The sequence below is a fragment of the Dendrobates tinctorius genome, unplaced genomic scaffold (assembly GCF_039654945.1).
Source record: "Dendrobates tinctorius isolate UK_male_01 unplaced genomic scaffold, ASM3965494v1 ptg000518l, whole genome shotgun sequence".
NCBI lineage: Eukaryota > Metazoa > Chordata > Amphibia > Anura > Dendrobatidae > Dendrobates > Dendrobates tinctorius.
This window is the reverse complement of record NW_027362177.1, coordinates 589,048-614,719: the sequence shown is the minus strand read 5'-3', so window position 1 is coordinate 614,719 and position 25,672 is coordinate 589,048. Positions and strand designations below refer to the sequence as shown.

Here is a 25,672-nt window from a genome sequence, read left to right as displayed (position 1 = left end):
AGATAACAAGCTCTTGTATGACTACATGAATAAAAAAATAAACGTGATGGCTACTGGAAGAAGGGGGAAAACGAAAGATTATGTCATGCACCTAGTCCGGCCTACGAACTCCACAAACCTTATGTCTGGGACTTCTGTCAATCTGGTCCCTTTTCTGCCCCAAATTTGCCAGTATGGTATAAAAATATTTGTGATAACGAGTACAATAAAACATTCAGGGACCACCGGTGCCAGGAATCATCTGTGGTGCCGGGAGATTTGCCATCTCTTGTGGAAGTCCCGAGGGGCTCTCCTCTCTCTGGGGGAGTCCCGGACGTTTGGGGAGAGTTGGTAAGTGCGTCTGTTATGTATAAATGAAGGCGTTTTCCACTCCTAGGATGTTGCTGAGCCGCACTTAGGAAAGCTCCTCAGTATGAGATTGGTGAAGGTCTGACACTAGGCGACTCCACACATCAGATGGTACCAGATCCGGCGGTGGCTGGGTGTAAACTATGTACGACATCCCCCACCACCACTGTCCAGCGGGACATTCCTAGATTTGGCAATCTGCCCGCCTGTGCCAGGAGGTCGGCGGGATTTACTGATGTCTTGAAGATGCAGTTGACTCCATCGGTGATTCACCATGAGGCCGGGGTCACACTAAACGACGCAAAATACGGTCCGTAGTTTACAGGCGTAATACGGATGAATGACCCCTAAATAGTGCTCCGTATGTCATCCGTAATCAAGGTGTGGTCGCGTATTTTGCGCATGTCAGCATCCGTATGTAATCCGTATGGCATCCGTATGGCGAGATTTTCTCGCAGGCTTGCAAAATGGACATATAATGGAGCCCTATGACAGGGTTTCTAACAGAAACCAAAGAATAGATATAGACACATAGAATACATATATATATACATACATGTCATTGAGACACATATATATATATATTTATATTTCACAGAGTTCTTCATAGCAGAATAGCCGCTAATTCAATTGCCGGCTTTTGTGAAATCATTCCCCAACCCGACATGAAATGACACATGGTTTACATACAGTAAACCATTTCATTTCATGTTTTGTTTTGTATGTCTTTCATTAGTAATTAGATGAGGGTTGATGTGTAAAATTTGGGAGGTGTAGGTGTTAATTTAAGGGGTTAATTCGTTGTTAAAAAATGTGTGGGATCCCGCGGTAATTTGTCAATGTGGGAACCCACACATTTTTTAACAACGAATTAACCCTTTAAATTAACACCTACACCTCCCAAATTTTACACATCAACCCTCATCTAATTACTAATGAAAGACATACAAAACAAAACATGAAATGAAATGCTTTACTGTATGTAAACCATGTGTCATTTCATGTCGGGTTGGGGAATGATTTCACAAAAGCCGGCAATTGAATTAGCGGCTATTCTGCTATGAAGAACTCTGTGAAATATAAATATATATATATGTGTCTCAATGACATGTATGTATATATATATATATATATTCTATGTGTATATATCTATTCTTTTGTTTGTGTTATTAAACCTGTCAGTGTGAGTTTACTGTATAGCGCACTGAATTGCCGGCTTTTCTAAAGGACACCTGGTGTGTATTTCTCGCAAGTCACATGTGTGGTCCGTGTGTAATGCGTATTTTTGGCGCACCCATAGACTTGCATTGGTGTACTACGGGCGTAGTACGCTGACAATCGCAGCATGCACGGACCGTAGAATACGGATGAGAAATATACGGCTGATGAGAGCTGCCCCATAGAGAATCATTGCTCCGTGTGTAATGCGTGCTTTTAACGCCTCTCACTCGTTCGTATTCCTCTCTAGTGTGACCCCGGCCTTAGTCTTTGTGCAGCAGCTGCGACAACACCGCTACACTGCGCCTCCGGCACACAGCAGATCAGCTGATCGTGAGGACGCTAGGTGAGTAGGTTTTTCATTATTTAGCCAGCACACAGCCACTGCTAGGATGGGGTGACGGGCCAGGATACTGGGAGGAGTCACTGTGACGGCATCATAATCTGTGTGGGGTGGCATCAGTGTGTGTAAGGGGCACTGCAGGTGCAAAATACTGTGTGGAGGGCATCAGTCTGTAGGGAGGCATTGTCATCGTGAGTGGGAACACTAACAGGCTTTATTATGGACACCCTTTCTGTGTGGGTGCATAAAAAAACGGGTGATGTCACAGGTGTGGCTTAGCATAAAAAGTTGGGCGACGTTAGGAGCCATGATGTACGGAGCAGCCACAGCTTTGTACATTGCCGCAAATCAAATCCATTCATGATTTCTATATGGCTATTCATGATTATCTGTATAATCTCTCATCGGGTCGGGTCACTGCTGATATGTTCTAGACGTACCTCCACAAACATTTTAAAATATTTTTTAAAAACATGCAGGGAATGGTTTTACTTCACAGAACGAATCAGCTGTGATCCCAGGAGGTCCTGTCTGTATTCTCTCTTTTGCTCCCTCCCCTGTCCAGGAGCTGTGGTATGATCAGACCATGTTCCTGCACGGTCAGACACAGCCATTACACAGTACACAGCTGGGGCACATGTATAAGATTATCTCAGCACAGGAACATTTTATATAAACACGTTATTGTGGAAATTATTATTCCAAGATCTACTGACTAAAACCAACTCTAAAATAAACTTTGTTTGTGGGAAAACTCCTTTAAGCATCATGGACGAGGAGCGTACATATAAGTATGACAACTAACCACATGTATGAGGCCTTCATTTACATCTGATTTGCATATTTCCAGTCTTGGGAAAACTGCAGTAATAGGAGCCAATATTTCAGGCCTTAGATGGCCGTACAGTAAAGTGATTAGACAGGATTGTGCATCGCTGGGGAGTGAAGAGAGTCAATGGTGGATTACTCAGGTCTGTGCCACTCCACATCCAAGTGTCGGGGTTGTATTCATCCTGTGCATCTACCTACAGGGAACTGTCGGCAGGAGATTATTCAGGCCTGTGCACGAATCTGCAGGGAAGTGTCGGTGGTGGGATAGGCAGGTCTGTGCAGATCGCTGTCGGTGGTGGATTAGTTGGGTCTATGCCTCTCACCACAGTGAAGTGTTGATGGTGGATTAGTCAGGCCTGTGCATTGCTCTGCTATGGAGAGTCGGTGGTGGATTAGTCAGGCCTGCACATCACTATGCAGTGAACTGTTGGTAGAAGATTAATCAGGCCTGTACATCTACCTGCAGAGAAGTGTTGTAGTAAAGTGTTGTTGGTGGATTAGCCAGGCCTGTACATCGATCTGCAGAAAAGTTTTCGGTGGTGGATTAGTCAGGTCTGTATATCGCTCTGAAGTAGAGTGTCGGCGGTGGACTGGTTAGGCCGGTACATCGATGTATAGAGAAGTGTCGGTGGTGGATTAGTCAGGCCTGTGTGTGGCTCTGCAGCGGAGCGGGATGGCGGCTCAGCCTCCTCCTCCTAAACCTTGGGAGACCCGGCGGGTTCTGGGCGGGATGCCCACGACTTCTTTTCAGTGAGTGATCGCTGCGGGGGGCTCCTGGAGGAGGGTGGTCAGTGGATACAGGGTCCAAAGATCAGCGTTGTGTCCGCTCGCCAGGGGCCGTGTCCGGGGTCTTACTCCGGGGCAGCTGTCATCGGTGGCTGTCCACCGGTGTGGATATAGCAGCGCTGTGTGCGGCCTGGGAACAGTCCACAGTCAGTACCGTCCCCTGCTGTCTGTCGGCACCGTCCCGTGTCACTTCCCCAGGGCCTGTGTACACGGCGGATACTGGGACGTGTGACCTCAGTCTTGTGCTTCCCTCCAGCAGGATCCGCTCCGGGCGCAGAATCTGTGGATTCTAGAGTGGCGCTCGGAGTAGGTGTTAGCGCTCAGGTGCGGAGTGAAAATCTGCAATGACTGACAGCAGCAGCGAGACCTGCAGCCGCGGGGATCGGACATATTGGCAGTGCACGCCCCACCTTGCCCCGGCACGTTCGCTCGTCACTGATTAATAGCCCTTGTGCTTCGTCCAGCTTTGCCACCTACCTTCTCCAGCAGAATGTACGATCTAATACAACAGCAATAACAGTGAGATTTCTAGGATTTACATATCTACATCCGGCCGGAGCTGTAACAGCTGCTCTATGGGGGTGTCTGCCCCCACCAATGTCAGAGTGACGATTCACCCTGTGCATAGGTCATCAACCTTAATAACCAATTTGTGATAATTTGCCCCATATGCAGAAACCTTTTGCTCTGAATTTCCCCATGGTGGGACGATTAAAGGATTATCTTATCTTAAATAAACAATCCCTTTAAATCCTGCACAGTCTTGTGTGCCAAAAAAAAACTGTTCTTTTTTAACCACAACCTCTGCAAGGAGTTTGTATGTTCTCCCCGTGTTTGCGTGGGTTTCCTCCGGGTACTCCGGTTTCCTCCCACATTCCAAAGACATACTGATAGGGAATCTAGAATGTGAGCCCCATCGGGGACAGTGATGATAATGTGTGCAAACTGTAAAGCGCTGCGGAATGTTACTGGTATATAAAAATAAAGATTATTAACCACAAGAATATTGAACACTTGGCGAGGGCCATAGTGGACTATGCTATTCCAGGCAAAGGTGCAGAACACGCTATACCGAGTGAGGCTGTTTGTGACTTTTTTTAACCCATTCTCCCAACCTCAGAAGACTTCCCAGCTGTAGACATCAGACCTGGGTTCTCAATGTGAGACGAACAAGTCTAAATCGTTGCCAGCCTTACAGTGGCAATAATACAATTTACATTCACTCGCAGTCAGAGATCTTAAAGGGGTTTTCTAGGAATAGCATTTTCACCTCATTGACAAATATTCGATTAATTTAATAAAAAGTGCTACACACACTGCCCGGGTCCAGCTGTAGTTGTGCGTCGCTGCCTCAGTGTTTCCAGGTAGAGACTGCACAACACCGCTGCAGTCAATCACTGAGTTCAGCAGCTTGGCCGATGTAGTCAGCACCAACCGCTGATCTCAGTGATTGACTGCAGCGGTGATTTGCACTGTACTCTTGTCACTGGAGCTGCGGAGGAGCGACATCGCACAGTTTTTGGGAGCATGTCGTGGAGGGATGGCGTTTACTTTTTTTTTAATCACATCGATGTTAACTACATTCCCAATGTTACTCACATGCACTATTACAATTATTTACTTACTACGGGGTATCGGCTCATCTTGTTTTTTATCTTCAGTCCTGCATGATGAATGACCACAGTGTGATCGCACACCTTTGCATTGCACTTTTGCCCACAAATGCTCTGACTCTGCATTTTTTTGGTTCTGCTCCAAATAATGCCTAACACTTAGACTCTTATTACCCATTTCTATCATGAAACCACTTTGCCTTTCATGTGTTCAGACTTTTGAGCAATTTTTTGGCTTCAGTTTTTAAAAACGCCTGTTGGGAGAAAGGAAAGTGAGTGAAATGTGATTGATGTGGCTCTTGATGGAAAACGCTCCAAATTATTCACTGTCCAGTCAAAAAGCTGAAAAAAAATATGCTTCAGGAAAGCAAAAACGTTTCCGTAAATGAAAATCGCACACACAGAAAGTTGTTTTTTTTTTTTTAAGGTCTCAAAAAACTCACAAACTGTGTACATAGCCTAAAACAAAGTGGTGGCCATTTGGGTGAGAAATGCTATCCCGGGAAAACACCTATAGGAATAGCAAGGTATTAAAGTACCATCTGGTTGCGTTTCCCATTGAGTTTTGGGTGTTTTAGGACAGGCCTGTTTTGAACTTAGGGCGACGGTCAATGGTCGTTTTTTACTTCTTAGTGGATTACATTGTAATATTGGAGGAAATCACTTTACCCAAACTCCACTTTGTGTTCCCATTTTAGGTCAGCTGACTTAAGAGCCAGCACAATCACCAGGCCTGGGCAGCCATCGCTCACCAGGGTGCCGCCTCCTGTCCTGCCTAGACCTTCTCAGCAGACCAGCACTGGCACGCTTGGTACCTACCGTCCCGGATACAACTCCTTTTCCCCAGGCTTTGGCTCCTATGGTTCTTATGGCAGTTCACTCTATGGCGGCTACAGCCCCTACAGCTATGGGTACGGGAGCGGAATGGGCTATAACCGGTTCCAGACAGATGATGTACCACCGAGTAGGTTCGTGCGTCAAGCTGAAGAGAGCAGCCGTGGGGCCTTCCAGTCCATTGAGAGCATTGTTCACGCCTTTGCCTCAGTCAGCATGATGATGGATGCCACCTTCTCTGCTGTCTATAACAGTTTCCGAGCTGTTCTGGATGTGGCCAACCACTTTTCCAGACTAAAGGTCCACTTTACAAAGGTGTTTTCCGCATTTGCACTTGTTAGAACCATCAGTTTCCTTTACCGACGTTTGCAGAGACTTTTGGGTCTACGGAAGAGTTCAGAAAACGATGATTTGTGGACTGAGAGTGCCGGGACGGTGGCTCGGGTTGGATCAGGGAGTGATGGAACCAATTCAGCAAAATCATGGCCTATTTTCTTATTTCTTGCCGTCGTTCTTGGTGGCCCCTACCTCATTTGGAAGCTCCTGTCTTCTGGCAATGGGGAAAGTATTGAAGGTGAGTGTGAAATCTGGATGTCCATAACTAGGAAATTCATTATTTAGGATTTGAGGGACTGCAGACTTGTAGCCTAAGACTGAATGACCCCTTTTTGTCGTTTGTGGGGGGGGGGTTAAGTCACTTTTCTATTGTTATTTCCCCATCATTAACCATCCTAGTGAATAATTCATTCAGCAATGTCTTTTTTTGAGTCCTATTCTGCTCCTTCTCCATTGAGGTTTGTTAATTAGGTTACAACAGTGTAAACCAGGGCTGTGGAGTCAGTAAGCCAAACCTCTGGCTCCTCAATTTCCATGACTCCGACTCCACAGCCCTGGTGTAAACCGGATCTGACTAAAGGCCCCGTCACACTAAGCGACTTACCAGCGATCCCGACACCGATATGAAGGTGTCAGGATCGCTGGTAAATCGCTATGTGATCGCTGGTGAGCTGTCACACAGACAGCTTCACCAGCGATCAGCACAGCGATGCCGAGCGCCCGGCATCGCAGGCCATTCTGTAAAAAATAGAATCAAAATAAAAAATATAGTTATTCTCACCTTCCGATGTCGCGTTCAGCCATCCCGCCTCTCTCCACGCTCCGGTCCCAGTGATCCTTTGCACGAATGACCGCGAGATGTCACGGTCTCGCGGGATAACAAAGTCTCGGAAGGTGAGAATAACTATTTTTTAATTTTTTTAATTATTTTTTACACCTGATCGCTGGTCTCCCGCCTGTCACACACAGCGATGCGTGCTGGCCAGCGGGAGACCAGCGACCAAAGAAATGTCCAGAGATTTCTTCCAGCGATCAGCGATACCGGCAGGGGGGCCGCTCGCTGATCGCTGTCACACACAGCAATCTCGCTGGTGAGATCGCTGTTGTGTCACAAAAGTTGTGACTCAGCAGCGATCTCGCTACCGAGATTGCTTAGTGAGACGGGGCCTTAAGAAATCAGCGGAGGTAAGATACCATCAGGACTAAGGGTTAACATACCCGAAACGCATAGATGGGAGGATGACCTCTATCTGGAATTATATTTTTCATGGCTGACCTTTTTAGCAATGAATTTTTAAAGATTTTATTTTTGCAATGGATTTTTAACTTCACCATTAAAGAAAACATTTTCTGAGTTTGTGAATATGGATTCTCTGCATTTTCACTATTGGCTGCTGAACAGATGATTTATGACCACAGACCACATCAAGGTGAAATGTACCGGGAAACAAAGAGCCTGTAAAAGCTAAACCGTGCAACATTTTTAATGAGACCAAGTTGTAAAAATGAATATCTTTTTTTTAGCCCCAATTATATGCATTTCAGTAAAAGGACAATCCCTTTAAATGTATCCAAAATTCCCCGAGAGGTTGTGTCCTTATGGCCAGTGTCAAGCTGAGAAACCTGTTATTTTTGCAGTGTATAAGAGAGCAAAGTCTTTTCTGCGCTCCTATATAGTGAGTCGCCACCAAACACCATACTTTGTGCTCTGTAGGCGACATTTTGTATATATTTGGACCTTGTTTGTTCGCCACATTGGGAAATTTCTCTGGTGTAGACGCCACGTGAATGTGGCCAGCAGTATACAGATCAGAGCAGGTTGTATCTGACCTCACCGCCGCAGGCTACTTTCTCGTGACCAGGCCTCTTACATGCAGCAATGACGGTCCCTGTGGCGGTACGTGAATGTACTATTAGTAATATAACTTGATCTGAGCTGCCATCTTTATTTTTTCCTAACCCTGGTGGAGGCGCATGGTTGTGCAGCCGAGAATTAGATTTCTATGGATTCTGTATCTGCAATCTATGTAATAATGATAAGCTTTTCCCGCTGGATGTATTCGATACCAGGAACGTTATCACGTTTCACATAAAAATTCATGTTTTGTCTAGAAAACGTAAACTGGGCAAGTGGTGAGGACGACCACGTGGTGGGAAGAGCCGAGTACGACTTCACTGCTACTTCCGAAGAAGAGATTTCCTTCCATGCAGGAGATTTACTCAACCTGGCTCCTAAAGGTAAGAACACGTCACCCTTACCGAGATCACCGTCCTCATGGGTCAGGAAGCAGCAGGTCCAGTATAGAGTCCCATCCCTGCCACGTCAGCGAGCGATGGCGCCATAACCAGAAGTGCGCATCTTCGTGGTACGGCACTACCCTCCTACTCTGTAGAATGACCCCTCCGGCGGTAATGGGTATAACTGTTTTGTCCAGTTATTAGCCCTAGTCTACACTCGTGGTAGCTGGGAACCAGAGTGCGACATGTTGTCTTTGTTACTAACTTGTACATGTTAAAGGGATTGACCTCTACCTGAAAAATCCCTTTTAAAAACAAAAAATAAAACTACAATATACTCGCCTCTCGGATCGGCTCCGTTCCAAGCAATGCCAGGTCTCGCGTGACATTGATAAGCTAGGGGAGCCCTGCAGCCAGTCAGTGGCCACTGTTAAGCTCCCTCCCTCTCACTTCGCTCAGATGAGTGTTGAAGAAGTGAGAGCGCTGCAGCCGATTAGTGGTGATTGATTGGCTTCAGGACTCATGACATTACAGTGTAACTCGAGCCCCGGCACTAACATCGCGGGAACAGCGCCGGACCAGGAGGTCAGTATATGGTGGTTTTATTTTAACTACTTCATTTAAAAAGGGGGTATCCCAGTAGTGGACTACACATTTAAGAGGTTTTCCCCACAAAATACATTTTTTTCTTGCCCACGACTCTCTGCCATAAATAATGAATGGATGCGTCTGTGCCTATGTTTTCAGTCCCAAGCATGTAGAGGAAGAATGGGGAAACGTGACCCACGTTCTTCTACTTGGAGGGAATCCAGCAGTGGGCGCCCCTGTGATCACACATTTGTCATCTTTTTGGGCTTTTCTAAAAGTAAACATGGCCAAACACCTTAAAGGGAATCTGGGACATATATTACCCATTAATATGGGCATACAGGTGATGGAAATGTTACACCAGTCCTACCCATATGCCTTATATCTGCAGTCTTGTTGAGAAATCATATATTAGTGCTTTATGCTAATGATTTCTTCCAGGCTCTGGGGGCTTGTAGTGCCTGGAAGAAATCTCTACCTCCTGTCTTCATTTGGGTACCACCCCACCTCCCATCAGCATCACAGTGCCCTATCACGTGTAATGGTAGCCCCAGAATCCCACGCCTGCAATAGTACGATTATACAGAACCTATTCTGTCGTCCTATGGGCGTTTGCTCCAGCATTCTTCTGCGCAGGCATGTGCATTAATAAGGTGCTCTCCCACTTCCTTTCTCCCTGCATAGATAGGAACTATACAATTTCTGATGCCCCTGTCACCAGGTATACATGGTGGGGAGAGCACCTTATTGCTGCGCACGCTGGGGGTCACTGCAATGGAAGTATCGGTGACTTGCCGGCGCAGAAGAATGCTGAAGCCAATGCCCATAGGAGGACATAACAGGTACTGTATAATCACGCTTTTGTAGGGCGCAGGCACGGAATTCCGGGGCCATTACACGTCACAGCGCACTGTGACGCTGATGGGAGGGAGCTTGGTACGCAAATGAAGGCAGGAGGCATGGATTTCTACCCGGCACCGCATGCCCCATGCCTGGAAGAAATCATTAGCATAGAGAAATAAGAGAGGATTTCTCACCAAGATGGAAAATATCAGGCATACAGATAGGACTGCTGTAACATTTCTATCACCTGTGTGCCCATATTAATAGGTTATGTACATCCCAGGGGTGACAGATTCCCTTTAAATTGCTGTCAGACGAAAATTTGTTCAGCAGGCGGCTGCTCCTGCCAAGCCCTTGATAATCGTGCACACTTGCTTCAGTCAAGCATGCATGTGTCCTTTGAGGGATTCGGCTGCTGTCAGATGCCACTGGCAGCCGCTTATCTTCCACCAGAACAGAAGGATCAGGGGTATGGTAGGCGAGTTATGAATCGCAGGGCAGAGCGTCTGATGTCTGCCATAGTCTGTATGGATGAAAGTGTTTATTCCTTTTCAGAACTACAACCTAAAGTAAGAGGCTGGCTGCTCGGGAGCGTGGATGGACAGACAACCGGATTCCTTCCCGCCAACTACATCAAAATCCTGGGCAAAAGAAGAGGCAAAAGGGCTACAGAGTCAGTGCAGAGGCAGGAGGAGGAGCAGCCATGCCCTAAGCCCACCACGCTGAGTGCAGCCACTCCAGTGGCCACACTGGAAGAGCAGGAAGCCGCGCTGGAGTCCGTATTCGTGGAATCAAACAGCACAGTACGTGATGGCGACCCAAACCTGAGCCACAGGGACACGTTCGATCTGTAGAGAACCAGGTGCGGGCAGGGCGATGCTCCTGACATTGAGCGTGCAGTGAATGTGAGCACCACCACAGGAGCCATGTACAGGGAGTTTGTAGCTAGCCAAGTAACACTAGATTAACAATACAGGGAAGCACCCGGCGTTCCTACAATACTGTGTTTATGGAGCTTTTGGCTTCACTGTACAGACCCAAAGGGGCAACTTGAACCCCATTTTTGTTGCTTTTTTTAATTTAAGTTGGTTAATTAGATTGATGCATCCAGTTTCACGTGACCCTGATTTGTGATTAATGATCACTGGGAGTGGTTTCTAGGGAAATCATGACTATCAATGCGGAGGGTTCTACAGGGGTCCCTGACGGCTTATATATATAACTTCCCATTCTGAGCAGATCTTCTCACAGGATCGGCGGCTGACATATTTGGTGTGTATGGCCAACTTTACGTGAAAGTTTCTACTAGATTGTAATCCAAAATCAATGTGGGGCAACACAGAAGTCATGGTTTTGCATTGTGTTTTTTTTACTCTTTATTTTTTTTTAGTGATCAGCAATAATACTACTAAGAATTTTCAAATGGATGAACAGTGCACCATTAGGGGGTTTTCCACAATTGGGAACTCCAGCAATTACCAGAATGGAGGATTTGTCTTTGTCAGGGTGACTGAGTGGGCCATGCACGACCTGCCGCACCATTCCCCTCCTCTAGGAGGCAGTCTTGTGACCAAGGGGTATACAAGGGAGCCTCAGACAATCAGCAGGGGACACACCCCAATCTAAGGGCGCAGTCAGACGACCGTATAAATCGGGGCAATATTTGGACGCAGTGCTGGGACCGGCCGGCAGCTCTCCCGACCCGAGCATGACAGCTGCATAGAAATACGGTACACGAAGCCGTCACTCTCTGGTCGGGAGACCTATGGCCAGTCTGTGCACTGCGTTCCGATTTCTCCGGCCCTCTGACTGCGCCTATACAGGTGTAAATGAGTACTCCAGGCTAACCAAGCTAATATCTGGCTGCCCCATACCGAGCATAGGATGAGATAATTACTGTACAGTGATCCATTCATTCACAGGGATTCTGAGATTGACAAATTGCAGGATTTGGATCCATTGTCATCTCTCCTCCACCTGCATGTCTCCATGTTTCTTAAATTAGGTACCAAAATCATGGGAATTGTATGAAACTGAAGCCCGTGGTGGTATCCAAGCAGTCACATCATGATTCGGTGCACACAGTGACGGTTATTTTAATCCCTTTGCACCTTGGAAGGAGACTGAAAGGCTATAGAGGAGAACATTGGAATCGGTCTAGTTTAGTCTTGCTGTGTAAGGCCGTGTTCACACTGCGTTTTTTCTGGTGGTCAAAAACAACCGTTATTCAACCTGAAAACACTTTAGCTTTTTTTTTTGGGGGGAGGGGGGGGTGTTTAACATTTGAAACAAATGAAAAAACAACCTAATTTAAATAGGTGCAGAAATTCTGCAACATAAAAAATGCACCAAAAGCTCATCGTGGGAACATTGCCTTAAAGGGGTACTCCCATTTCCAAGATCCTATCCCAATATGTAGTAGGTGTAACATTAATGTAATTAGCATATCCCTCCAACTAGTAATGTAGTATAGTTCTTCTGATTCGCTATGTTGTTTACCCAATGTGCAGGGCATTGCAATAGCTTAGGTAACTATGGTTACGATCACGAACAGCTAACCATTATTTGAGTGGTCGTAACCATGGATACCTAAGCTACTGCAGTGCCCTGCACTAGGGGTAAGTGACATAGAGAATCTGGAGAAGTATACTACATTGCTAATTGGAGATATTTGCTAATATTATTATTACTATACCTACTACTTATTGGGATAGGATCTTGGGAGATGGGAATACCCCTTTGAGCGTCTTCATAGTGTTAAACGCCTGAGGAATGTTCAGGTCGCTTTGTTCAACCACTCGGGGTCTTTGGAAACCTTAAGTGTTGAAAAGAAGCTGAAAAGCCTGAACAGCAAAGGGGCTTTTACATAAAAGTGACTAGCCCATTCTTTGTCAGTGTGAACACTCTCTAAGCCCTAGGGTCAGTGCACTTTTGGCCTTTGCCAGGGTGGTTTGTGTCACCATACCTTTCTGAAATTTTTATGCAGTGGGTCCCCCCCCCAAAAAAAAGGCCAAATATTTTTTTCTTTTAAACAATTGGACTCTGTGGGTGACAAGGACCTTTACTGTGGCATATAATGAGTGCTCGAGCGTTGTGCGCGCCGAACCTGACACATGGCCTTGTTTCTGCCATATTAATGTGGTGGGCCCAGGGGCTGCTGACACGTGGCTGTGCCACCTCCTCTGTTCCGACTGTCAGCAGCGGGATCTGGCTACAGGCACAATGTCGTTCCTCCGTAATCTGAGACCTTTATGATCTGACCGGTGGACAGCGCTGATTGCAGTAAAGGTTCAATGTCTGCTAATGTTAATATGTAATTGTCAGGTATCCCAAGTCTGCTGCTCATTACATGACTTGGAGCGCTTCTTCACCTTTGGGGACTTTTGTTTTCTTACATAAATACATGTATTTTTGGCTACAAATCAGTTTTTCAGCTGGGTTTCACTTTCATCTCTCTTCTCTGTCTTTTTCGGAGCTCCTCGCCCCTGATTTATGACCACAGAACACTTCAAAGTTGAATATCCTGGGAGACAAAAGAGCCCGGAAAAGTCAAAAGGAGCAAAATGAATGAAACCCAATTGCAATAATGAATTTTTCACCCCCAATATATGCACAAGCCCCTTCAGTAGTTTGTAGTGTAATAATATTTAGGTGCTTCTAACTGGAGATACCATTGACATTCTCTGTGCCAGAAATCTCTGCTGTGAACCTGATTTTGGAGACCTCCCGGGGCTGCACTTTTGGCAAGATTATATAGGAACTCCGTGTCTCGATGACAAATGTTCCTTTGTGATGTTTTGTATGGTCAGGCGGAGGCTTTTCTCATGGAATCCCTATCCTCTTAATTGAGAGCTTTCTTTGGCCTCTGATTGTCAGCAGAGTGAAGAACTTAAAGGGGCTGCACCCCCATTATATATCGCCTCCAATGATGAGTTACTATGACGTTTCCTGACATAACATGGCGCCACCTGGTGTTCACAGTGCATAGTGACGCGCCCGTCCGTATAACCAGATGAGAGCTGGTCGCTCATGCTCAGTCACTCATCGCACAGCTGTCTTTGGAAAGTGATCCACCGCAGAGTGGCCAATAGAAATAGCTGTCGGTCCTGGCCGTGAAGATGTCCGGCCGCCTGCAGCAGACTAGAGAGCAGAGTTCATCTCTTCTGTTCCCTTAGACAATGGAACAGTCTAACGTTTCATTAGTCAGTCCCTGGGCTCGGTGGTTCGAAGCGTCATTGGTAGAATCCAATGATTGGTGGCAGCGCTGAGGTGTGCTCTAGTCATAACATCGCCACTGCAGCCTGTCATGAAAGATCGGACCAGCAGCGGAGACATGGGGAGGGAGAGGAAGGCCAGGCGCACACTCTGTAGGCACTTGGCCTACAGTATACGTCGTGAGAGCTTCAGGTCAGTAATGCGCCCTAAGGACCCCATTCACCAGACGGAGGCCATAATGTGTTCCTTTACCCAGCATACCGTTTATCTATACAGGAAAGCGAAGAACTGCACGTTCCCATATGGAGGGCTATCGCAAAGAAACATGTACCATGCAGTAAACGATTCTTTACAGTGGCTCCTCATGGTGGACGGATTCCTCGGCAGCCATCCCGACAGTGGTCACTTTTGGGTGTGCACCTCCTGAGCGAGTGGGCCTGACAGTGTGCACAATACGTAGTGTGACCTGGGCTATTTATTTTTAGCTTACATGTCTATAAGTAGAATAATTTTGGAAAACGAAAATCCCTTTAAGCACTGATTATTCCATTGGCCTATAAAAATTAGCAAAAGCCGTGATCCTAAGGAGTCAAATAGATAACTATTGCTGTATATGGCTGGCAAATTCAAGCATCATTGTACATGTGAAGATCATTTTATCATCTGGGTTTCATAGGGAAGAAAAAGTCCCATTTGGCTTCTTCATCCTGTATGTATCACAGTACATGGACTGGCGTCTTGGTCTGTAACCCTAATCTCTCGTGAGCAATCTTCTAAGCTGATTTATGACCAAATCAAAGTTCACGTGCTGCCATGCTCAGTGTCAGCGGGCTGCACAATGAGTTATGTACTGTGATACATAGAGGCTGTAGAAACTAATCAGTCCAAATTTGTAAATAAAATGGTAAAAGATTTTTTTTTTTTTTTTTTTAGACAAACATAACTGCATTTAAGTAATGACAAATTCCTCCAAAGGTGGCGAAACCTTGTTAAGCTCTGAAAATAGACATGAAAATGTGTCTAGGGCACAGGCATAATTAATTCGCACTTTTTATTAGGGCTGTGAAATGGTGTAAGAATATCCCGTAGGGTGTTGCTGTACATTACACGTCCATATCAGAATCTGATTACAAGGACAATAATTAACAGGATGCCTGAACCCCCTTTTTGCAATAATCATCTAATTCCGGACTAATGGAAAGTCTTGCATGTCGTTCATACATTTCTTTTTGGCTGTATAACCCTGGATGACGGCACCGTGTACCTCTGCCACTTATGTCAGCAAACCACATAGGAGCAGCCCCCGAACTTTGCCGCAGGTGACACCAGGGCAGCAGGTGGGAGTTGTAGGTCAGCAGGGTGGATGCGAGTCTCTCCTGTTCTAGTGTGATTGTCAGAATACTGCTGTAAATAATCATAATTCTGGAGATCTTTCTGAATTAATGAAACAAAATAGTCTATTTTATTAAAAAAAAATAACTGTGTGCTATGTTGTATGAAATAAACGTTCTAAATATTTATTACACACTTCCGGCGTGTTTTTCTTTTCCTCTCCTGCCTTATATTAACCGGCTGCGATAATGGATCAGGGTCCAGGACTACTTGGGTGCACTGGAACATCCATCAGGGAGACAGTCATTGGTTGGTCTAGTGCTAATGGAATAGACATTAGGATAGTAAGCCTGAAAGACACGAGTTTGGCCATTAGGCAGTAGGACGGTACTCCAATGTCAAACCTCTATGTCAGGGGTGCACAACCTGTGGCCTGTGATGCTATCCTTGTCACTGACATGTTTGTCTCTGGCTGCTGGCTTCTGACATGTAGATTCCTTGAGGAGCAAGGATAGGTAAGTACCTATGGCTTACAATGTGCCCCTCTCTCCACCCTCAAATATTAGCAGAATGGGACCCCCAGAAAGGAGTAGATGATGTGGAGATGTGACCATATGTGAATCAGGCTCTCTTCAGTGTCGTTTTACGGAAGGAGTGAAACACATTCTAACAACTCCAATAAAGGCCGGAGTCACACGACCAAAGAGAATCGGATCGATTGTTAATGACGCTGATCCGAGTTTGATCAGATGGTCAGCTTCATGTGATCTGATTCTCTCGCATGGCAGAATCGTAGCCCAGAGGAGAAGATGGAAAAAATTTCTCCATCTTCTCTATTCTGAGTACGGAAATCGGACTGCACTCTGATGCCGTCCGATGGTTCCCGTGCACCTATACACATGAAGTGGTGCATGTCATCTGATTTGCGCATGAAATTTCAGCGTGCAGCGACTTTGTTGCACGATTGCATCTAGGTATGTTATTTAAAATGCTCCGACGCTTCAGAAAAACAATCCAGCCGGGGGACCGTAACCAAAGATGAGATTATTACCACTCCTCCCGAAGCTGATGCAGGTCTCACCCTATGTACATGAGGCAGAGACCATCCTCGGCGACAGCGCTAGGAAGATCCAGCCAGGAGTGAAGATCTTCAAAGTTGATTCTCCCTGAAACGCTGGAGCATGTCAGACATTGATATGCCAGGCTACAAGTTATGCTCCAGTTAGGGAGCAGCATGCCCGGTCCTTTCCTTTCTCAAAGACGAACAAGCAAGAAGGCAACTCCTCCAGTTCAGGATCGGCTGGATTCCAGCAACTGTTACAACTTATAGCTGAGGTTTAATAGTAATGTTTACTAAATATCCATGACGTAATGTAGCTTTAGGTTTTACAGTGGCCCTTGCAATTGATTGGACCTAAAGAGGTTGTGCCCCCCTGCTCTGCACCAACACATCCACAATTCATTCACCAAATCTTCCATTATTCCCACCTCCTGCACATCCTGATACCGCCATACTCTGTGCACATCACTATGGAGTCCTGTGTATGGGTCAAGCGTAGCCACAGGGCTTACCGGAATTGACCTAACGGTCCGGTGCGCCTCCGCCAGGCAATCATGTACAGTATGTGCTGCATCCATATAGGCAGACGTATGACCGGTCTGTGGAAACAACCATCACACGACATGGCCGCCGTAGTCTGCTTGAAAACTAATTAAAAGGTAAGTGTCCCGTGCAAGAACGGAGACCTATAGGCCTGAAGTAATAGTCCAAATATTCTGTTTTGCATTTTGTTGTGTTTTGATTTATCGCACATTTTGGATCATTTACAAATTATTATAAACGCTCCTGATCTGATGATAGAACTATAACAGCAGTAACACATTCGGGAGTAATAAAGTCCATTTCGAGTTATTTTTGGTTTCTGCTGGTCTTGTCCATAAGCACGCTTTGTAATTTCTCCTTAGAGGAAAGAAAGGAAAGAAAATTTTTTTTTCCAGGTTATGCTTTTAGTATAAAAGTCTGTTTTAGACAATCCTTACTTGGTAAAAGGGGTCACTTGCCGTTTGTAAAGTGTCCCTGGGCCCCCTGGCGTTCTGTCAGTAAGTACTTACAGCGCCACCACAGACATGATTATGTATTACACCGTGCTCAGTGAAATCGGGACAGGTGCAGACGAGGGTATATTCTCTCATCCTACAGAACCGGGTCAATTGTGAAAATCATACTCTGATCATAGTGCGCTCTGATTCTCTTGAAGAAGGAGAAAAAAAATTTCTCCATCTTCTCCATTGTGTCAGTCTGTGGAAAATGTATTGCACTCAGTTGTCATCTGAGTGCAGTCTGATGGTTTCCAGAGACTCACTGACTTGCAATCCATATATGAATTTTAACCGGACTGGCTCTATCCGAGGAAAAGAAACGGTCATCGATTAACATTGGTCCCGATGCGATCTGATGTTTTGTTGGATCCCACTTGGACCGAAAATACCCTCGCCGGCACCTGCCCTAACAGCTTTCCACTCTTGCAAAAAGGTGAGGAGGCCGAACAGAAGATTCCCCTTTAATAATTAAAAATGTTATACTCTGGTACATGAAAGGTTTTTTTTTTTTTAAAGGGGTTGTACAACTCTGGTTACAATTTTCTTTTCTTAAATGGAAGCACTACACGTGACCTACTTGTTCCTGGAGTTGATGTTGAAATCTTTGGCATATTGACTGCAGTTCCTCTATTGTCCTGTTCTTCAATTTTAGCTGTGACCTGCTGTCTTCCAGGGCTGACATCAGTGACTCGCACTTCTTACACTCCTGTAGGAATAGAAAATGTATATTAAAGCAGATCTGTCGCCAGGTGTTATAAAGTATACACATTATTACATTGCTCTCAGACCTGACTCGGCTGGTGTACCTACATGGAAAATCCCCACCTGCTATTATAATGAGCATTTCATGGGCCCAGCTCTAAGCAGACTCATAAAATACTGATTTTAATATAAGGATTATACAGTCATTCTGACCCAGATTTTCATAGTGAGTACACCAGCCTCACCAGATATGAGATCAATTTATTAATGTATGCATTCTTTATTCAGAATCATTGTAACTACAGTTGGTGCAAATCAATTCACAGGAGCCAGTCTGGCAAGGTCACTAGTCTGTGACTGCCTGACGGGAGTCCTGAGGACCACTTTGTACGTCGTAGTACCTGCAGCTCTTCTTCTGATTAACCGGCCTGATGTGACATCATTGTTGCTGGCTGCTCTAAAGAAGGATTTGGGAAGCAGTTCACATGGTTCCCGTCTGATGGCCATAGATTAGTGACCTGGTCTCCGGACTGGGTCCCGTGAATCGATTTTTCACCAACTCAGCTTGTGAAGGATCCACTTTAGGTAAATTCTACTTGAAAATATTGCATATATGTATAATTCTGGTTCTAATTCATCCAGATTTATACACTATATTACATCGGACTGATCTTCAAACATGGGTGGCACGCTTGGCCTACTGCTCCATAAAGCTCCTCACTCCTTACTTGCTGGAGTCCAGGTAGTCTGATTAAGGCCGGTTTCACACGTCCTGCTATTTCCGGTATCGGAAAAACCTGTACCAGAGATGTCTGTGTGTTGTAAATGTAATACTTGCGGCACACGTGGCAACTGTGTGCCGCATCAAAACCACATGGACAGCCACCGGGGAAGAAGTGCTACAGTAAGCACTGTTCTCCGGAGGAGGGTGCTGAAGATGGCTCTCACCATTTTTCCCTGCTCTGATGGCAATCGACGCGAGCAGAAGAGAATGATGAGAGTTATATATTAAAGTCAGTACAGTGACAGCAGGTGGGGGCTTTTGGGACTATTACTCCCATCATCCGACATCTACTGCTGCTAATAATGACAGCAGGAGCGGATGATCGGGATATTCCTCACCCGTCACCTGCGATATAACTGAAAACTAAAAAAATGAATGAAAAGAAAAACCCAACTTGGGTTCCCCTTATTTTCTTTAACCAACCAGGCAAAACTCACAGCGGGGGGCTGCAACCCTCAGCTATCAGCTTCAGCAAGGTTGGTTATCGAGAAAAGTGGGGTCCCCACGCTGTCTTCATTTAGATAAATAATTAACGGTATGGGGTGCCCCCATTTTTGGCAACCAGTTGACAAACAGGTATGGTATATTGTTGTTTGTTTATTTTATTTTTATTACAGGAGATCGATGGCTTTGTTGGAATTAAGCGAGGTTGTAAGTATGGTTAAATTGAGAATATTCAAGGCGTCTGTGTCATTTTTCCAATTAAAGGACTTTATTCTGGCTGTGTCTTTATTTAGCATATAACTACAGGATTAGTAATGGATGGGTGTCTTATAGACGCCTCTCCATTACTAAGCCGTGGGCTTGATGTCACTTGACAATACAAAGGTATCATCAACCCCACAAATATGAACCCCACTTGCCACCGCTACAGGGAAAGTGGAAAGAGCCAAGTAAAGTGCCAGAATTGGCGCAACTAATAGATGCGCCTTTTCTGGGCAGCTGCAAGCTGCTATTTTTAGGCTGGGGGGGCCCTATATCCATGGCCCCTTACCAGCCTAAGAATAACAGCCCCCACCTGTGAGCTTGAGCAAGGCTGGTTGTCAAAAATGGGACCCCACGCTGTTTTTTGTTTTTTTTTCTTTTAAATTATTTATTTAAATAATTTGAAAAAACTGTGTGGACCCCCTCTATTTTTGATAACCAACCTTTCTGAAGCTGACAGCTGTGAGTTTTGTCTGGTTGGTTAAACAAAATAAGGGTGAACCCACGGCGGGTTTTTCATTCATTTAGTTATATCGCAGGTGGCGGGTGAGGAATACCCCGATTATTCGCTCCTGCTGTCATTGTTATTAGTAGAAGTAGGTGTCGGATGATGAGAGTAATAGTCTCAAAAGCCACCACCTGCTGTCATCATTCTGACTTTAATATAACTCTCATCATTCTCTTCTGCTCGCGCCGATTGCCAGCAGAGCAGGGGAGAATGATGAGAGCCGTCTTCAGCACCTGCTGCAGGGGAACAGCGCTTACTGTAATGCTTCTTCCCTGGTGCAGATGCGTGCCACACGGATGACATGAATGTGTTCTCCTTGTGCATGTGTACGGGACGGACATATTGAAGTGTGGGTCACTCGAACACATGGTCCATGTAAACACAGATATGTGCACAGACCCATTCATTTAAATGGGTCTACCAGTGTCAGTGTCTCCGGTACGTGTGAAACGGTCACCACACGGACTGGAGAACTGACGTGTGAAAGAGGCCTAAAGCAGTTTCCCTAAATTTCTAAGTCAAATATCCACTACTCAAACTAATTTTATTAAAGTATTCCCAGGGCTATGATCACACACTATGCTCCCTTTGTGCTTGGGGTCCCTGTGGTACACACATGCCCAGCAATAGTGGTCCGAGGAGGACGCCTTACCTGTGTAGAAACATTATGTCTCTTCAGCTGTCCTCGAAGCACCTGAGCTTCTTCTGCCAATCTCTTCAGTTCCTTCTGAAGCTCTTCTATCTGCTTCTGATGTTCCCTAGACATGAAGATACAAATAGAATACACATAATAGGGCTCAATCCCAGTGACTATGGCAGCTGTGGTCCCTCGTTGGAATATGAGAGGTAGGTCTATGGATGGTGGTTATGACACAGGTTGGAAAGATCTATAAGCTGAGCTCCAGAACCCACAGACGGAGTACATGGATGGGCCAAGTGGAGGCACTTTGTCTTCCATTCATTGCTCCACAATAAGTGATTATTTCACCCCAAGGCTTGTCTGGTACATTGTTTAGTTCATTTTATATGGTCTTCACATGAGTGTTATGAAATATACAGCATGAAACAAAAGGGTTTTTTTTGTATTTTGACTAATCAAATGTGAAAACCTAGCTGTTACATGTCAAGTTGTACAGCTATAGCTCGGCTCTTAATGATATTGTTGGTAAAGACGGAGCATCATCACAAGGTGTAAACTAAGCCCCTCAAAATGCCACAAGTGTAGCCCCCAAAAGACTTTGCTCCGTCACTGCACCTTTATTGCTGGGTATGACACTACTGGAGATCTGAGACATAAAATGGTTTGTGAGTTGTACCATGACTTGTCTTTGAACAGCTCGGAGATTTGCTGCTTCAGTTTATTAATCCTTTCATCCCTGGTGTTCACTTCTCTTTGACTTTGCTCCTGGAATTTCGCCATCATCTCGTCATGCTTCATAGGGAAAAATATTGTGGGTTAAAGGGGTTTTCCACTTTTAGAAAAGAGGACCCCAAATGATTCAAGGATTATATAATATAACAAAGCCAGACAGTACTCGCCCTCCCCGATCACTGAACTCATCAGTTGTATCATCTACATTGACTGGAGCAGCCGTGGAGAGTCGGTGGGAGAATTATGTGGCTTTGTTATTTTATGTCAATGGAATCTTCAAGGTCTACATTTCAAAAATTAGAAAATTATTTTATGTCTAAAAAGAGTCCCACAGACATGTCAGACTTTTTGTTCGGTGGTGTTCAGGCGCCGAACCCTCCACTGATCACACATACAAAGGGGCAGAAGTCCTCAGCTAAGTGCTGTTCCACCACCGACAATAAAGATAAGCTCTATGGACTTTCTATTGAGCCCGGCGTCAGTGTCGCAAAACCATAGTGCTCAGTGGAGGTCTCCTCACCCAACCCTCCACCAATCAAGACTTCTGACAGGAAAAAATGGATGTTTTTTTAATGATAGTTTAATATCACAAATAAGGTTGACATGTGGGTCCATACACAAACCTGACCCTGCAGTTCTCGGATGACTTTTTCATGATGCTGGATACTTTCCTGTAACAGCTGATCCTTCTCTTGCACGATCCTCTGACTTCCCCCCAGTGTCTGCCTGGTCGTTTTATGGTCACTTACTTCATGCTCTATGTCCCTGGTAAACTGTAGAGTCTGCAAAGAAAAAATGGAACAGATGCAAGAAAGCATGTAGGCAACATCTGGATACTACAGGCCTTCTGTACAGTGATCGGTGCAGAACAAAATATAATGTGCAGTTACTAAGGATGAACAAACCCATTGTGCCAATCACAGGGCTCAGGAGCTTGTTCCATCCGCCTTGGCATGACTGCAGAGCTCAGTGATTGGCTGCAGCACTCACGTGTTTTAAGGCCCCGTCACACACAGATCGCTGATATTGTGACGCCACAGCGAGATCGCTGTGTGTGATGGGGATCAGTGACCCGGCCCCCCTGCCGGGTATCGCTGATCGTGCTCGATCGGTCTGGGTCATTTTTTCATCGCTGGTCTCCCGCTGGCCAGCACGCATCGCTGCATGTGGCAGCAAGAGACCAGCGATCAGCGACGCTGGTTTCTAATGTAAACTGCGGGTATCCAGGAGTCGCGCGGCTCTTAGATACCCGATGTTTACCTTGGAAACCAGCGTGTACGCCGGTTTCCAAGGTAAACAGCGGGTATCCAAGAGCCGCGCGACTCCTGGATACCCGCTGTTTACATTAGAAACCAGCTTGCTCGCTGGTCCTGATCGCTGTAGGGGCTGTCTATGTGACAGCTCTCCAGCGATCAGCCTAATGATGTCGTTATGTGAAACGGGGCCTTTAGTCTTGACATCACAGCTGCAGCCTCAAATCAAAGACAAGAACAGTAGCAAAGAGGAATTGCTGTCCCTGCTGGCCTCCAGGAGGAGGAGGATCCCTGATTTTATTGTTTTTCCCTAGAGTCAACCTCAGGCCATTAAAAGGATTAAAACAGGAAAGACCTTTAAGTAACATTATTTGACACAAAAAAAATGTAATGTCATAAGTATAAAGTACACTGCACGCAACACAAGTCACATCAGGACAGCACACATTCTACACATTACACAAGCACAGTGCACACATCGCACAAAGTGCACATATCAAAAACATCACACGAGTGCAGGACACACAATGAACACATACAGGTGCATCTCACAAAATTAGAATATCATCAAAAAGTTAATTTATATCAGTTCTTCAATACAAAAAGTGAAACTCATTATATAGAGTCATTATAAACAGAGTGATCTATTTCAAGTGTTTATTTCTGTTAATGTTGGTGATTATGGCTTACAGCCAATGAAAACCCAAAAGTCATTATCTCATTAAATTAGAATAATTAACAAAAAACACCTGCAAAGGCTTCCTAATCGTTTAAAAAGGTCCTTTAGTCTGTTTCAGTAGGCTCCACAATCATGGGGAAGACTGCTGACTTGACAGATGTCCAGAAGGCAGTCATTGACACACTCCACAAGGAGGGTGTCACGGTCACGTGTGTCTGGACGCAGCGAGTACCGCAAGGCGAACCCATGTGACGCACGTGACACTGGATACACCGCCTCCAGTGGGGCGAATTTAAATAATAAACATGTGCAGCTGGATACACCGCCTCCAACTGGCGAATTTAGACATTACACGTATATACAAGTCTGGAAACCCCGCCTCCAGTAAGGCGAATTTAAACAATAAGGGAAACCTGGGAAACATTAACAATGGTGGGCCCTGCGATAGGGAATAGGGAAGTGGAGACCTCCTGAGCGCCCCTGAGCCAGTGTCCCTGCACTCCTAACGTTCCCTATGCCGATTCCGCACCGGGCGCGCAACAGGAACCTAAAAACCCTAGCTCGCCCTGACCTAAACCCTCACTAGGGAATTGGTCGGTGCGGAAACTAATCCCACCACTGCACTAAAACACACATGAGGAAAGATGACGAAACAGGGGAAACACCACTTAGCTTTGCTCTGTTGCGTACGCTCCTAGCAACAGAGCCCACCACCTGCGTGCATCTTCTCCTCCACCCGGATCCATCACCATAACTGGATCCTTCACCATAGTGCAGCCTTGGAGCAGAGTCCACGACCAGTTGCAGCTGTCCAGTAAAGAGTCCCAAAGATGAGTTCAGCTCCTGCCCAAGAAGTCCAGCATGCTTGAGTCCAGCTCTCAGCAACCAAGTCCCGCATGCTGAGTGCAACTCTCTCCATAGTCGTCATTCCACCAAGCCATGCAAGCACTTCCTGCCGACACGATAAACTGACTTCACCACGTCATGCCAGCCCTTCTTGCAGACCACCTAGCTGCCACTCGTCCCCTCTGGCTGGGCTGCGCAGGACTCCTGTTCAGCTCCTTCCTCACCCAGGCTTCCTTGTGAATGACTAACACACAATCAATCACCAATCGTGAATGAACCACCTGACACTCATTTATAGAGCATTCACACCTGTTACCTAATCACGTGCACTCAACCAAAGAAACAAAGCGCAATACCACTACCCACCACCGTGTAACTTAGAATGAACGACACCACGTGTAATAATTCTAATGGCCACCGGGGGCAATGACATCACCCTGGCACCCAGCCAAAGGAAAAAAAAAAAGTTCAACTTATCCATTTAAACTGTCAGATCCACGCTGGATCATGACAGAGGGTAAGCCACAAAAGGCCATTGCTAAAGAAGCTGGCTGTTCACAGAGTGCTGTAGCCAAGCATATTAATGGAAAGTTGGGTGGAAGGAAAAAGTGTGGTAGAAAAAGGAGCACAAGCAACTGGGATAACCGCAGCCTTGAAAGGAATGTTAACAAAAGGCCATTCAAAAATTTGCAGAAAATGGTGACGTTAATCCAGCGACTTAGGGCAGTAGAATTTAAAAAAAATCCAGTTTATTTTATGCACATTAAAATAAAGTGCCGCATGTTGCAGCCACAGGGCCAAACCTTAGGAACAACAATCAATTGGCTGATCGCCTCCATGCCACGCCGCATTGATGCAGTAATTGATGCAAATGGAGCCCCAACCAAGTATTGAGTGCATTTACTGAACATACATTTCAGAAGGCCAACATTTCGGATTTTAAAATCATTTTTCAAGCTGGTGTTATAAAGTATTCTAATTACTGAGATAATGACTTTTGGGTTTTCGTTGGCTGTAAGCCATAATCATCAATAACAGAAATAATCACGTGAAACTGATCACTCTGTAATGACTCCATATAATATGAGTTTCACTTTTTGTATTGAAGAACTGAAATAAAATAACTTTTTGATGATATTCTAATTTTGTGAGAAGCACCTGTACATCTGACAAGCACAAACACACAACGTGCACAATT

At 45.5% G+C, this 25,672-nt stretch overlaps 2 protein-coding genes across 6 annotated transcripts in view; one reads left to right on the top strand and one right to left on the bottom strand.

The window, feature by feature from the left end:
• The first annotated feature begins 3,333 nt into the window (after positions 1-3,333).
• Positions 3,334-15,720, top strand: PEX13 (peroxisomal biogenesis factor 13). Its single transcript, XM_073565046.1, has 4 exons — positions 3,334-3,490; positions 5,838-6,547; positions 8,422-8,547; positions 10,534-15,720. The coding sequence occupies exons 1-4, from the start codon at positions 3,414-3,416 to the stop codon at positions 10,830-10,832; spliced, it is 1,212 nt and encodes a 403-aa protein (XP_073421147.1). The 5' UTR covers positions 3,334-3,413; the 3' UTR covers positions 10,833-15,720.
• LOC141078227 (uncharacterized) overlaps positions 15,230-25,672 on the bottom strand; it is a 33,402-nt gene continuing 22,959 nt past the window's right edge. For 4 of the 5 annotated variants that reach the window (XM_073565050.1, XM_073565047.1, XM_073565049.1 and 1 more), the window contains exons 4-8: positions 22,320-22,478; positions 21,641-21,756; positions 20,977-21,082; positions 18,203-18,331; positions 15,230-15,875 (exon numbers count right to left, since the gene is read on the bottom strand). In XM_073565050.1, the coding sequence (XP_073421151.1) occupies positions 15,792-15,875; positions 18,203-18,331; positions 20,977-21,082; positions 21,641-21,756; positions 22,320-22,478 (594 nt within the window). In that variant the 3' untranslated portion in view covers positions 15,230-15,791. Of the gene's footprint in view, positions 17,486-18,202; positions 18,332-20,976; positions 21,083-21,640; positions 21,757-22,319; positions 22,479-25,672 lie in introns of all 5 variants that reach the window. The other variant, XM_073565051.1, reaches the window with a different exon arrangement.

Excerpts from the sequence above, each read along its gene's own strand:
- PEX13 (XM_073565046.1), top strand. The coding sequence starts at position 3,414 with ATGGCGGCTCAGCCTCCTCCTCCTAAACCTTGGGAGACCCGGCGGGTT. Across the intron at positions 3,491-5,837 it reads ATGCCCACGACTTCTTTTCA|GTCAGCTGACTTAAGAGCCA; the intron begins GTGAGTGATCGC and ends TTCCCATTTTAG. Across the intron at positions 6,548-8,421 it reads CAATGGGGAAAGTATTGAAG|AAAACGTAAACTGGGCAAGT; the intron begins GTGAGTGTGAAA and ends TGTTTTGTCTAG.